We start from the raw sequence: 14,162 nt of genomic DNA, 5'->3' as shown, positions 1-14,162 counted from the left end.
ATGAGGAATAAGCATTTATCAAGAACGAAGGCTCCACTCTGGCTACTTGCTAGGTTACAGAGTTGCTGCTACACTGTCAAATGTCAAATTTGATTTCTTACTTTGATCTCTTTTAGGGGATTCACAGCGGTTGGTATTTCTCCCTTTAGTGAAACGGAATCATTCTTAGAGGGATATACTGAACCCCAGAGCTTCAGAAGCTTCCTCCAACTAGTTCTTAATTACTTCAGATGCACAGTAATTGGCAGGCAGTAAGTGGAAAATTCTGATCTAAGCTAGCTCCAACTATGCCACCAACATTGGCTCAGATGAGCTGACCCAGATTTAACCTCATGCAGGAGTAGTGAGTGAATCAGAAAAAAAAAGTTCGTTTCAATTTAAAAGTGATTAGACATTTGCACAGGCTTAATTTATCATTGAACATATAGAAAATTTAAACACAAAGACATTAATGAAAACATAGACTTTTATTATTTTTTGGTTACCCATTACTTGCTCCAAATATAGGTTCCACGATAGTGGGAAGGAATCTACCTAATTACCATGCTAGAATTGGCTTTATATTACATGGCAAATGGGTAACAGTACTGAACCACCAGTTTAATTCTAAGGCAGCCCATTCTTGGTCAGAGAAAGTATAAATCTTGAATCATTTGAAATAAATTCCATTTTTTTCTCCTTCAGCATAATGAATTGAGGGAGAGAAAAAAATGGAATTGAAGGAAAAATATGATGTAGAAATGAAAAGAAAATAGGAAGGAATGAGAAAAGAGGGCAAGGAAGAAAAGGGTAATGGTTATTTAGTTGCCTGTACTAGATATCCTTTCAGATTAGAATCTCTCTTATTTGTAAATGGGCATTTTCTCCTTAAACATCTTAAATCACTGCCCTCCCTCGAGACTCTGAGACTTCTTGTGATAAAACAGTGCCACTATTTTGTTTAGAAGCTGAGAATTAAACTTCATTTTTGATTGTGAAGGGAAGAATTGTAGAATATAATTTACCACTCACCATACTTGAAGCTTACCCAATAGGGGAATAAAAACTTGCTTGTTGATGGAGCTCCATAGCAACATAACCTTGTAATTCTATCTTCACACTGTATTTAAAGAAGGAGAACAGTCCAAAGTGGTACTTGAAGCTTCACAGACAGAATTTTTGGCATCTTATTGTCAGATGGAAGAGAAATTAAAGTATGGTCACTTTTCTTGGAAAAGTAAATGCAAAGGCAACAGAAATGGATTCAATCATTTAAGAATTATTATATAAAAGAGTCAAAAAATACAATCTTTACACTGAATAAAAGTTCATTAAAAGGTACTTAAATTAGATGAACTTTTTCATCTATCTGTAACATCATTAAGTCTGATCCAAAACAACTATACTTTCAAACTGTCTTGAAAATAATTGATATCACATCACCAGAAGTTCTCAAAATAATTATATGTATTTCCAGATATGGTTAATTTTTTTTATGGCTAGATCAAAAACCTTTCAAACCAGTGAACATTAAGAAATTGAACTAAGGGGACTTAAGGAAATAAAAATATGCTAAAAATGACAGAAAATTATAACCTCAACATTAATTCAACATATGTAACATCTCTTATATTTACCATTTACAGAATAAAGAAAAGGGGAGCACACAATCATAGCCTCCATTAAAAAGGGAAATATTATTTGTTAAATTAAAAGAAATAAAAACTAAATTTTAAAGCTACTTTTGAAATAAAACAAGTAATTATACAAATTCAATGCAATAAATTTTCTGCATACTTCATTTAGTTTTTTTGCATTTGTTTCAAAGAGCAAAACTTCCCTGAAATTTTCGAGGTTAGTTTTTAAATCACAAAAAGATGATTTATGAGGCTTACATTATCAGTCTTTTCAATAAACTATAGCAACACTGGGCAATTTTTTTTAAAATTTTGCTTTTATATTACCTCTGTTCTTATGGACAAAATATGGAGAATGCCTTATATTTAGTTGTTTTCTTGACAAGTGTTCTGACCTGTAAAGACAAACTGTATTTTCTGAAAATTTCTTTGTGTTGCCTATACATTTTCCCCTCTATGTTTGTCCAATCAATCCATCAGAATAAAGAACAAGCTTAATATCACTCTACCCTGAAGGCTTCTGAAATCAAGACTGATTCTTTCTACTTAGAAGATCATCCTCATCAAAATAGCCAGATAATTGCCCAAGGATAATTATGATTCTATAATTATTATTGTTGGTGACTGCAAATGATCACAGAGAAGAATGTAGCTTGATTTTCTATGACTAACCCTGAAGAAAGACAATCAAAAACTTGTTTTGACTAGTATTCTGGGCAAACTTGACACAGAAGTCACGGGGGGATGGGGGGATGGAGACTCATTGACTTAACTCAGTAGTTTTGAAGTTTAAAATCAATACAAAAATTCTTGAGGCATCAGAAGGCCAGCCAGAAATTTAAGAATGAGACGGAAGAATTTTCCTTTGCTTACAGAAAAAAAAACAGCTAGTCAACTGACTGGCCATTTTGGTTTAGTGCAAGAGTTCTTAACCCAGTGTCCCTGAAATTTTTTCTTTTTAAATACATTGATAACTATATTTTAGCATAATTGATTTTCTTTGCAATCATATGTATTTTGTGAATTTAAAAATATTATTCTAAGAGTTCAGTAGGCTTCATCAGACTGCCAAAGAGGCCCAGGACACAAAAAAAGTGCTAGTGGAAAAGAATGAATAATTGTGTCAACACTCTGTAGATGGGTGGTGTAGTCGTGAAATACATAGTGAACCAGCACTGGAAGCAGGAATATGTCTTCCCGACTTTAAATTCAGTCTTAGCCATTAGTTGTGTGACCCTGGGCAGGTTGCTAAACCCTGTTTGCCTCACTCTCATCTGTAAAATGAGCTGGAGAAGGAAATGGCAAACCATTCTGTTCTCTCTGCCACGAAAACTCCAAATGAGGCCACAGAATAGGACATGACCGAAAAATAACTACAACAAAACCATCCTACCTTCAGCACATTCCTTGAAGTCTCTTGAATATTTTGAACCTCTGCAGGCCATTTACTATTGTATTGTCACCATACAATCATGCCTGAATGGAAGGAGATAGCCCCCAAAAAGAACCACTCTGATAGGCTATAAGGGAGGAGGCCCTGTCTGGCTGGATCACTACCAATGGAAAAAATATGGACCAAGTTGTATTTTTATGTATAAAACTGAATCTTACGAAATGCATAAGATGAAGTAAGTGCCATTCTCTTGAATCCATCTTTTAAAAGCCATAAGAAGCACATGCTTGGGTGAGAGTATATTGCTTGATATTAATATTAAACTATAACTAACATTTGTACTGCTGAGTGAGGAAAATGACACACTTCCCTCTATCTGGCTCGGTGCATGTCTAGAGTGCTCTGGTCATTTCTAGGCACATTTTAAGGCATTCTCAAACTAGAGTATCAGGACCAAAACCGTGTTAAGAGGAAAGTTGAAGTTGGGAGTATTTAGCACAGAGAAAAGATGGGAGTGACCTATGGGACAGTTGCTTGTTTTGTTTTTTTTTTCCAAACAGATGAAGGATTGTTAAGTGGAAGAAGGGGTTAAGATTAGATTTATTCTACTTCCTTTTAGAGGGCAGAGCCAGAGCAAAGGTAGAAAATTAAGGCAGATTTTGGTTGAAGGGACAATTTCTTAAAAACTGGTTTTCCCAAAATGGAATGGACTGCCTTGAAAAATTGTGAGAGCCTGGATGACTTCTTGCTAGTGAAGCAGATGGGCTTCATATTCAAGTCCAGCCTGAATCAGCTAAGTAACACTGGAGACCCTTTCACAAGGACTTACAGACCACGAGATGGACATGTCTTAGTGGTTATGGAAGCTGGGCACTTTAAAGTAGCAATCTCCCCTAGACACATGGATTTAAATCTTTTTAGAAGGAATAGTATAGTGGAAGGTGAACTAGACTGAGAGAAGTTTTTGGTATTACTCCAGAGATCTAAATTTCATCAAACATCTGGAAAAATTAGGAAATAACCTCAACTTCCTAAAATAAAAGGTACATTACCTACTCTAACCATTGGGATACTTTATGATTGTATCTACAAATTCTGTGGATTGCCATATAAAAGAAACAAAAAGAAATGAGATCGCATCTATGAATATACAACTTGTCCCTCTTTCTGAACCACTCCTACTCAAAACTATCAGATTTTTCCACATCCTTGGGAAAATGTCAACGAAAGAGAAAGCTTAATCAGCACTAGTCAATAATTCTACTTTAACCTTAGGTGACTGGAAATAAATAGGGTCAGAGAAACTACTTGACACATGCCCCAAAGAAGTCAAAAAAACACAAAAATCCAATATCTACCAAAATACTCTTGGTAGTACCTTTTGTGGTAGTACAGACCTAGAAATAATATAGATGTCTATCAACTGGGAAACAATTGAAAAGCGTATGATATGTGAATATAATGAAATGTTACTCTAAATGGAAAATAAAAGCTTTGAGCAATTAAACCGAGATTTGGATGAACTTATGTAGAGCTAAATAAACAAATTTTATATCTTAAAATGTTTAGTAATCCTTTATCACTAGTCTCCAGTTTATTTCAAGCTCTTAAGAGACTTAATTCCGAGACTAATGCCTAGAATGATGTCAGTGTAAATGAAAATTGATCATTAAAAGGAAGCTAAATGCTGAAATAATGGAAATCCAAAGATGACCTTAGAGAAGAGGTAACAAAATAGCTTTCCTCCTTCATGACAAAAAAGTGGGGCAGAGGGGTGCTAGAATAGATTATGAGAACCAGAGGAACAGAAAACAGGCACCATTTCTGACTAGGATGTCTCCCCCCACCCCATCTCTTTTTTTTTTTTCTAAAGAGAGGGTGAGAAATTATGACCATAAAGACAAAACCATCAAAATATAACATGTAAAAAAAATGTAATAAAAGGTTAGTTCTATTAAAAATTAATGAACTACAGATCATTTGAAAGTTTGTAAAGTTTTGTTATTTTCAAGTCTAAGTAAATGTCAATATTTACTTTATTTCCCTTATATAAAAATCTATAATTTGTATTAAAAAATTTTTTTTTTTGTATAGGATAATTGCTAAGTAATAGGTGATTTTGAAAGCTTTGGATTTTTAAGGTTTTTTGCTTGCTGTTTTTGTTTTTTTCAGACTGTGTCTCCAATCTCGTCCACACTGGAAATTAAAAGCCACTCATGGGCCATTTAATCCCAATACTGACTGACAAAAAACCTTTGCTTTGTTGTTTTTCCAACTGGGCTAATTCAACTCTACACTGCCCCTGCACTGGGCAGTCTGGTAGGCCTTCACTCCTGTGGGCTAACCATATTTGTCAGACTTAGCACAGAGATCCATTTGGCTTGAGCTATTCTGAGGCTTTCGAACTCCTAAACTTAAGCAGTCTACCAGTTTTAGGCGTCTCTTAGGACTGCGGATGAGACCTGTGCATCATGCCTAGCAGCTCTGTTTTCACTTTTATAATAAATAGCCTTCTCAATTGTTTTTTTCCTTCTTCTCCACTAATTGGCTGAGCAAACCCTTTTCTCATCAATAGTGCAAAAAGTAAACTGGCCTCTCCTTTGCTTCAGTCAATTCTCTTAATTAAATGTGGGAGGTTTTTTAAAAACCGACTTTTTATCTCAGTAACAATTCTAAGACGTGCAAAGGCTAGGCAAATGAAGTTAAGTGACTTGTCCAGAATCACACAGCTAGAAAGCAGCTGAAGCCAAATTTGAACCCAGGCCTCTTGACTTCAGGGCAGATGCCCTATTCACTGTGGGAGTTCTGATCTTAGGCAGAAAATCCCTCTGCCTAACTTCTTGTAGGTACCATAAAGGAGCTAATAGGAGTTCCAATTTAGTTGAGGAACACTATGATTAAGGTTTTACTACAGATGCTTTACTACACTGGACATTCAGGAGTATTCCACTGTAATATGCTAGCCATTTTGCCTGCTATTAATATTCCAATTTAACAGGATATAGATGTCTTATTTTATTTGTAATCTGGACTGTATTCTTGTACTACACTAATAACAGTATCCTTAAATCATTTCCAATGCAAAGCAATAATAGTACTTCCTACAAATTTACGAATTTTATGAGACCATTTCAAAGCAACTACAGACTGTATTTCATTTTGTACTTGAGAAAAATTGCAGAGGAGAAGAATTCAAAACTTTGAAATAAATAAACTAAAAAATCTCAGGAAAAGGGGATTCTATTTCCAGAGTAATAAAAGATATGACATCGGAAACATTCCTTAAACTTCCAAAGGTGATGAATAGTTTCCCCATTGAAAAAGTAGGACTACACAATAAAGTATGTTGCATGATGTGAAAACTAAGTGAGTCTTAGAAAAAAGGAACTGCGGGTTTTATATGGCACGTTACATAAAAGCAGAATATAAACTTAAAGCTAAGACTGAAGAACTAACCAATTAGTATCTTTCTTTCTGGAAAAATGTTAAAATTCTCCTGAAAAAATTGTATTCAATTTAAGGTTACTTAAAATGCTGACAAACAACGCTACTTTTAGTTTTTTTAAAATATACTTTTAGCTATTCCTTAATAACTGGTCAAGGGATATGAACAACCAGTTTTCAAAAGAAGAAATCCAAGCTATTGATATTTACATGAAAAAAGGATCCAAATTACTATTGGGTAAATGGAAATTACAGCCCCCCTAAGGTTCAACACATATCAGACCAGGATTGGCAAAAATGACAAAAAATGATAAATAATGGAGGGGCTCTCAGAAAACAGACACACTGATGTATGGCTGGTGGAGCTCTGAACAGTCCAGCCATTCTGGAAAAGAGTTTGGAACTAGCCCCCTCAAAGTCACTAACCAGTGTAAATCCTTTAACCGACAGATAGCACTAACCCACAAAAGCTCACTGGACATTACTTTCCCTCCCGTACTCTGTGAACTGACCTTCTTTCTCTTCCTCACTAGCAACATGGCCTCTTCTGCGTCTGTACTGTGGGTCTCCAGCCCTGGAATCTACTCCCTCCTTATCTCACTTCAGAGTCCATCTCCATTTAAAGATGCAGGTTAGGCATCATTTTCTGCATGAAGTCTTCTTTCCTGATCACTCCCACACAAACTGCTTTGCATTTAACTTGTGTATTTATTATGTTTTCATTAACATTATACTGTGTGTACTTAAATACTCTTGTGCATAAACACACATGCAGATATATTATACGTACTGGCTGTCTCCTCTATTTTGTAAGCTTGTTTTGAGTATGGACTACTTAACCCAGTGCCTGGTACACAATCGCTTAACAAATGCTTGGTGATAGACTGATTGGCCAAGAGTACAAAAATATTGGTAATAGCTCTTTTGATAAAGGTAAAGAATTGGAAACTAAGGCAGGAATCCTTCTACTAGAGAATGGCTAAACAAATTATGATAATATAAATGCAATGGAATAGTATTGCGTATTTTAAGAAATTATAAAAGAAATGGTTTCAGAGAAACTTGGGAAGCTTTGTCAATGACTGATGCAGAGTTAGTGAGCAGCATCAGAACAACTTATACTAAAACAACAATACTGTAAAGATAAGCAACTTTCAGTGACTTAGGAACTCTGACCAATCATCATGAATCTAGAGGATAAATGATGAAGCATTATACTTACCTCCTGGCAGAGAGGTAAAGTACTCAAGATACAGAATAAGACACACATATTTTGGAAGATAAATGTGTTTTTCTTGACAAATCATATTTGTTGTTACAATGTTTTTGTTTTGTTTTTAGATCAGAGGGGAAGTGAGGGGAAACAAAACAAATACTTGTTAATTAAAAATAAAACTTTCAAAAAATGTACCCTTTTCAGTCTGAAGTATTATATTAGGCCAGCAGAAACAAAAGATGACTTAAAGTCTCTGCATTTCAGGAATAAAAAAGGACTATCCCAACTGCAATCTTCACAGAAAGTTTTTGGAATAATAATTCATAAAGTGTTCTAATACAGTGCCTAGGCTAATGTATATAAATATTCCTTCTTTGTCAAGTTCAGTTTTGTTAATGATGCCCCAGGGGAGTCAAAATATTCTAATTAAGTGGACATAAATGGCAATAATGGTCAGGGCACAACTAGGGATAATAGCTTTAACAACTCAATTCTATTGTCTTATCAAATATGTAACTGTGACATGAACAGAATCCATATCCTCCAAATATCAATTAAAAAAATACACACAGACCTAAAGCCAATTATTAGTTGTGCAAAGGAAACACACCCATACCCATCATGGCATTTTGAGTATCTGACAATGGCTGATTTCCCCTCTAGTCACTGCCACTGAAGACAATATGAAATGGCACAATTCTTCCAACAAAATTTCGAGCAAAATGTTCTACCTGGGAAATTTATGCCAAAAGGTAAGATTAATAAGTAAATGAACACTAATAATGTTTTCTTAATGGAGGTTGCAGTAGCACTTGCAAGTTAAAATATGACAACTTTTAACCAATGTTTGTAAGGGTGCCTATTGAGTCTGGTCACTTTCTCTACTTTCAGAACTTATTCAGCTAAGGATCACAAATACGAGGCACAATTTATGAGTATCTGATTTTAGCAGCAAAATTATCAGCAAGTATAATTACTTTCATTTTTACTCTGAGAAGTTAGTTGATGAAAAGAAAAATGTATTTAAAGGAAAATTTTATATACTAGGTGACCTCTACTTACTGAAATCTCTAAAGGAACTGCAGACATACATACTTACTTTGAAAAATTTGACTCACACAGATTTTTAGACAAAATTATTTTTAAAATATCAATCTGTTTAGTAATTTATATATAATCAGTATATTTCACTTTTATTACATATAGTCTCAATTTTAATTCAACTTACTTCATAAAAAATTAAAGTTTTAACTGTTAGATGGTTATTAGAATGGCCTAATCTTGTTATATTTTTTTAATAGTGAAAGACTTCTGAGATTTTTGAGAAACCATTAAAAAACACCCTCATTTATTGGCAAAAATGGTGCTAAGAGCTCTCTAAGTTGAGAACTGATTATGGTTGGATAACATGAAGATCATGATCCCAAAAGAGCCATACTTTCTATAAGAGAAATTTCTTATATAAGAAGTAAACTGCTTAGTCTGTCATTATTACAGCAGGCAGCAAAACTATCTGCAAGAAAGATATTGAAGACTTTGAAAAATCATCATGACACAAAACTATAACCATTACTTATGCTGCTGCTGATATGAAATTAGTACATTGGGTTCATTTTTTTCTTTGCATGAAAACACTGATTTTTCTAGTGATATTTAACTTTAAAAAGATTTTTTGGCCTCTTTAACCCTTGGAGCACTAGTATTTCAAGACTGCTAACCAAAGGTATAATTAGGAGAAAGTATTTTTGTCCATAGTCTCCTCAGGGTTAAAGTGCGTGATTTTTTTGTGGCCTGGCACACAAGACTTCCTATTCCACTTTTTTCTTAAATGAAACTTTTTCTTTGGTTTCCTGTAATTTTTCTGTGAGTCTTTCTTTTGTTTCTCCCATTTTTTCTGTAATAAGCTCCTTTGTTTCCTCCATTCTGTCTTGTAAGTACTCTTTAACCGGAGGTGGTGTTGACATGAAGCCACGGCTACGAAGATACTTGACAGTAATGGATGTTCCTCCCAAAGTCACAGTGTATCTGGCAGGTGTTGCAATCTTAAAAGAAGGAGCAAACATTGGGTAGCATATTAGTTAAGGAAATTTTAAGCTAGCAAAAAAAAAAAAGTCAAAATCCACATAAAAAGTATTATCAATATGTAATATTGATATATTAACATATATAGCGAATTAATAAAATAGCGAAGAGATTGCTATAATAAATGTAGTATTTTAAGGTTTAACAAAGCCCTGGGCATACATTTTCTTATTTGATCTTTTCAACTTGAGGTAGTTATTTAATGAATTATTATCTCTTTTTTGCAGATAAGAGGACTGAAGCTCAGAGAAGTGAAGGACTTGTACTTATTCACAGAATATTAGTAAGATCCAAGGGTCTTCAAATTCACATTCTTCAAATTCTCCTAACTCCAACTTCCACTATAACACATTTAATCTGCTAGAGTTAATCATGGCCACTATCACTTAGCATTGATGTGAGTAAGCAACTTGGGCATGTTCCACATGAATGTTTGTTGAATACAAACATATTTTGGGGTGTTTAATCAGATTTTGATGCAAGAAGCTAACTTATCTTTTAATTTCCTAAAAAGAGTTTTGTGTATTACACAGTGGTAATTTATAGTTAGTTTTGGAACAGATAAGAGATATGGCCCAGAACTAGGACAGACCTGAGTTTAACCTTTTTCTGACACTTACTGAATAACGACTCAGGTCAATCTCTGAGAATTTTCTAGAACAATGAAAACACAGGCCTCAGGTCTCTTCTACTTCTAACAAATTCTATGTACATGTTCAAAATGTTCTGGAGTTTGGAATCTGGGAGTAAATAAAGCATGCCATATATATATATATATATATATATATATATATATATATATATATATATATATATCAGCAATTCCACTACCAGGTATAAATCTCAAAGAGGTATGTGGAATACATAGCATTTCCTTTAATTGTAGCAAAGAGCTGGAAATAAAGTGGGTGCTCATCAACTGGGGAATGGCTGGACAAATTATGTATTTGACTATGATGGATTATTACTGTCCCATAAGAAATAATAAAAGGGACACATTATATGAATTAACGCAGAGTAAAAGTACTACGTTTACAATGACTATAGTAATGTAAAGGAAAACAATTTTGAAAGAATTATGAAATATGATGTATACAATTTTAGTACTCTACAAATCTCATCATGAAGCACATTTCTCACCTCTTCCCAGAACGTATCCAGAAATGAGACCTCTATTTTCAAATACAGCTAAAGTATAGATTTGTCTTACGGACTATGCTTATTTGAATGCAGGAGGGCTTTTATTCTGGGTAGAGTCGTGGAGGGGGGGGACAGGTGCAGAGGATGGTTAGTGATACTGATAAGCAACAAAACAAAAGTACTCAAGGAGTATGAACACATTAAACTTTGTATTTTTTAAATGCTTACCTTCCATCTTAGAATCAATACTGCATATTGGTTCCAAGGAATAAGAGTAGTAAAGATGATGCAATGGGATTTAAGTGATTTATCCAGGGTCAGAGAGCTAAGAAGTGTCTGAGGCCAGATGTGAACCCTGGTCTTCCCGCCCGTAGCTTGGCTCTCAAATCCACTGAGCTACCTAACCCTCTCCTCCCCCAAAACACATATTAAACCTTATATACACTTTAAAAAAAAAACCTTACCTACTGTCTTAGAATCAACTATGTATTGGTTCTAAGGCAGAAGAGAGGTAAGGGCTAAGTTAGGCCATGAAGGTTAAGTGACTTGCCCAGGGTCACACAGCTGGGAAGCATCGGAGGCCAGATCTGAACTTAGGACCTCTCATCTCTGGGCCTGGCTCTCAAACCACTGAGCTACCCAGCTGTTCCTTCTAATATACACATTTAAAAAATATAATATTCATTGTTTCATATGAAATCCTCTTCGGTTCTCTGAATTACAGACAAAATATGAGATTTCTTAGTAAAAAGAGGTTAGTGCAGGGTCAATATAAGAAGTATCAAAACCAAGACTATTCTGGGAAAAGTCCACAAAAATGGCAAAACATACAGAAATCTTTTGGGATGTATCTAGTTATCTAGTATGTGGTAAGCCTTGAATTACCTTAACTTTTATTCTAAATCTAACATGAATATAGTAAAATTCTATGAGATAAAAATGAACTTTAACCTTTAGAAATAGAAAAGTTAAAATGCAGCATTGTTTTAGCTTAAATAGACTTATGAAGAACTATGTATATCAATTAGATCTAAGATTCAATGTGTTTGTTTAAGTACTTACCTTAAACAGGGCATATGCAGTTAATGCGTTTCCACTTTGGGAATTTTTCAAAATATCCACTATGCTGTCTGGTAACCCAATGAGTTCCAGAAAAGGAACAACATTCATTCCTCTAGTAAAGGAAATATAAAAATAAAATAAAATTTACAAATGTACATATAATACTCTTGAAAGGCTCTTAAATTGTTTTTACTCTGGCATGGTGTTAAATATTTCACAAATAAGAATATTTGGAAATAATGTGTTTCTGCTGTAAGAAAAGAAAAACTGAACTACCTTTATGTTCATCTTGCACGTTTCCCTAATTTGGGCAGTTCTACTGGGGAAAAATTAGTAGCATGGCCTTTTAAGTACTCTCTCCTTTTTTCTAAATGGGGGGAAATCACAATCTCTTTAGTTTCATTGGCAAATGATGATTCAAAGTTCATTACTTAAGATATTAAGATATTCATTATTTAAGATTTAAGATCTATAGTAGAGTACAAAACACTGTACTTCAAATTACGAAAACTGATTTGTATATGATCCAGATAAATATTTAAGCATTACAGCAAACTGGTGTAGGTATTATTGGTTTTATTTTACAGATGAAGAAACAGCTCAGAATTTATGAGTCTCTCGCTCACAGACATAAAGATGGGTAGTGTGTCAAGGGCCAACAGAAGCTGACTGGGAGTTGCATATTGATTTAGAAACCATAAATTAACATTATCTATGATGTATTGCATTTTTATTAACTTTGTCAAACATTTCTCAATTATGTTTTAATCTGGGTTTGTAGGTGAATTTGACACTTCTTACCCACTTGATAAGAAGTGGGCCCTAAAGACAGGTTTTTCTCATTCCTAGTCCAGAAGTCTACATTGTACTAACTCTCTTACAAGAAAGATTCACTGAATATGCAAATTTCTTATGTTCTAATACCAAAAAAAATACTGCTATTCTACAAAGTTCTATATAGCTTGCTAAAAACATCAGTCTAACATAAGTAGGCTATATGTAATCATTTTAAACCTTTTTAAAAAGAAAAACACTATTTCTTGCCTAGAATATTACTTTTACTCTAAATTCCATGTTCTGTTTTAGTTTTATAATGGCAGTTTAGAATTGGTACAAAAAGCACGGAAACAGGAGACCATTACTCATAATTTTAACAGAGCTGAAAAAAAAAACCCACTGAATTTCAGGTCTAATTTCTCTGGTTATATGTGCTTAGTAACATAAATTCTTTTCTGTACGTTTTGCCAGTATTAATCTCTAACTTCGATTAATGCTTCACTAAAATCATATGCAAATGATTAAATGTTAAACAGAAACTTTTATAATTATCATTAATGATAACTTACTATCAGAAAGGTTGTTTGAAATAATCATCTTAACCACTCAAGTGGTTTTTCCCACCTCCAATTTTGATTAAACTTTACTGGAATCAAAAAATCTTGTTAGAATAATTTTAAGTTACTAAAGGCCAAACCCATTTGTTTTAAGAACAAAAGGGCAAAAGCCTGATTCCTTCTCAAATCCTATGTTTTGTGAATTGTTGCTACAAACATGGGTATACTATGGCCCTTACAACACGACCAATGTGAAAGCAAATGACCCCCAATATAACTACACTTAAGTCTTGTACCTAGCATGTAGTAGGCACTTAAGAATGATTGAATGACATACAATAAAAGCCTGAAATAATAAGATGAATTCATAAAAGAACATTATCTTCCAACATCAGCATTATCATAAAGGGGTTCAACTGTTTTCAAGAACCAACAGTGAGACATAGTAATTCTATAAAGGGCAGCAAGGTGGTACAGTAGATAGGGCATTGGGCCTAGAATCAGAAAGATCTGAGTTCAAATCTAACCTCAATACTTGCTAGCTCTGTGACTCTGGGCAAGTCACTTAAATTCCTATTTGCCTCAGTTCCTCATCTATAAAATGAGAACACACTAGAGAAAGAAATGGCACACTACCTCAGTATTTTTGCCAAGAAAACCCCATGGACAAAAATGATGTGGTCATGTAGAGCTGGACACAATTGAACAAATGAAAACAATGAGTAAAAAGCCAACTTAAAAATATGAATAAGGGGGCAGCTGGGTAGCTCAGTGGATTGAGAGTCAGTCCTAGAGACGGGAGGTCCTGGGTTCAAATCCGGCCTCAGCCACTTCCTAGCTGTGTGACCCTGGGCAAGTCACTTGACCCCCATTGC

General features: G+C 34.3%; 1 protein-coding gene across 6 annotated transcripts in view; it reads right to left on the bottom strand.

Annotated features, from left to right (window-relative positions):
- Window positions 1-448: 448 nt before the first annotated feature.
- Window positions 449-14,162, bottom strand: part of FAM210A (family with sequence similarity 210 member A) — a 37,170-nt gene continuing 23,456 nt past the window's right edge. For all 6 annotated transcript variants that reach the window (XM_056820783.1, XM_016431698.2, XM_007487762.3 and 3 more), the window contains 2 exons: window positions 11,954-12,065; window positions 449-9,711 (listed from right to left, as the gene is read on the bottom strand). In XM_056820783.1, the coding sequence (XP_056676761.1) occupies window positions 9,478-9,711; window positions 11,954-12,065 (346 nt within the window). In that variant the 3' untranslated portion in view covers window positions 449-9,477. The remainder of the gene's footprint in view (window positions 9,712-11,953; window positions 12,066-14,162) is intronic.

Source organism: Monodelphis domestica, chromosome 3, assembly GCF_027887165.1.
Source record: "Monodelphis domestica isolate mMonDom1 chromosome 3, mMonDom1.pri, whole genome shotgun sequence".
Lineage (NCBI taxonomy): Eukaryota > Metazoa > Chordata > Mammalia > Didelphimorphia > Didelphidae > Monodelphis > Monodelphis domestica.
This window is presented reverse-complemented; position numbering and strand designations above follow the sequence as displayed.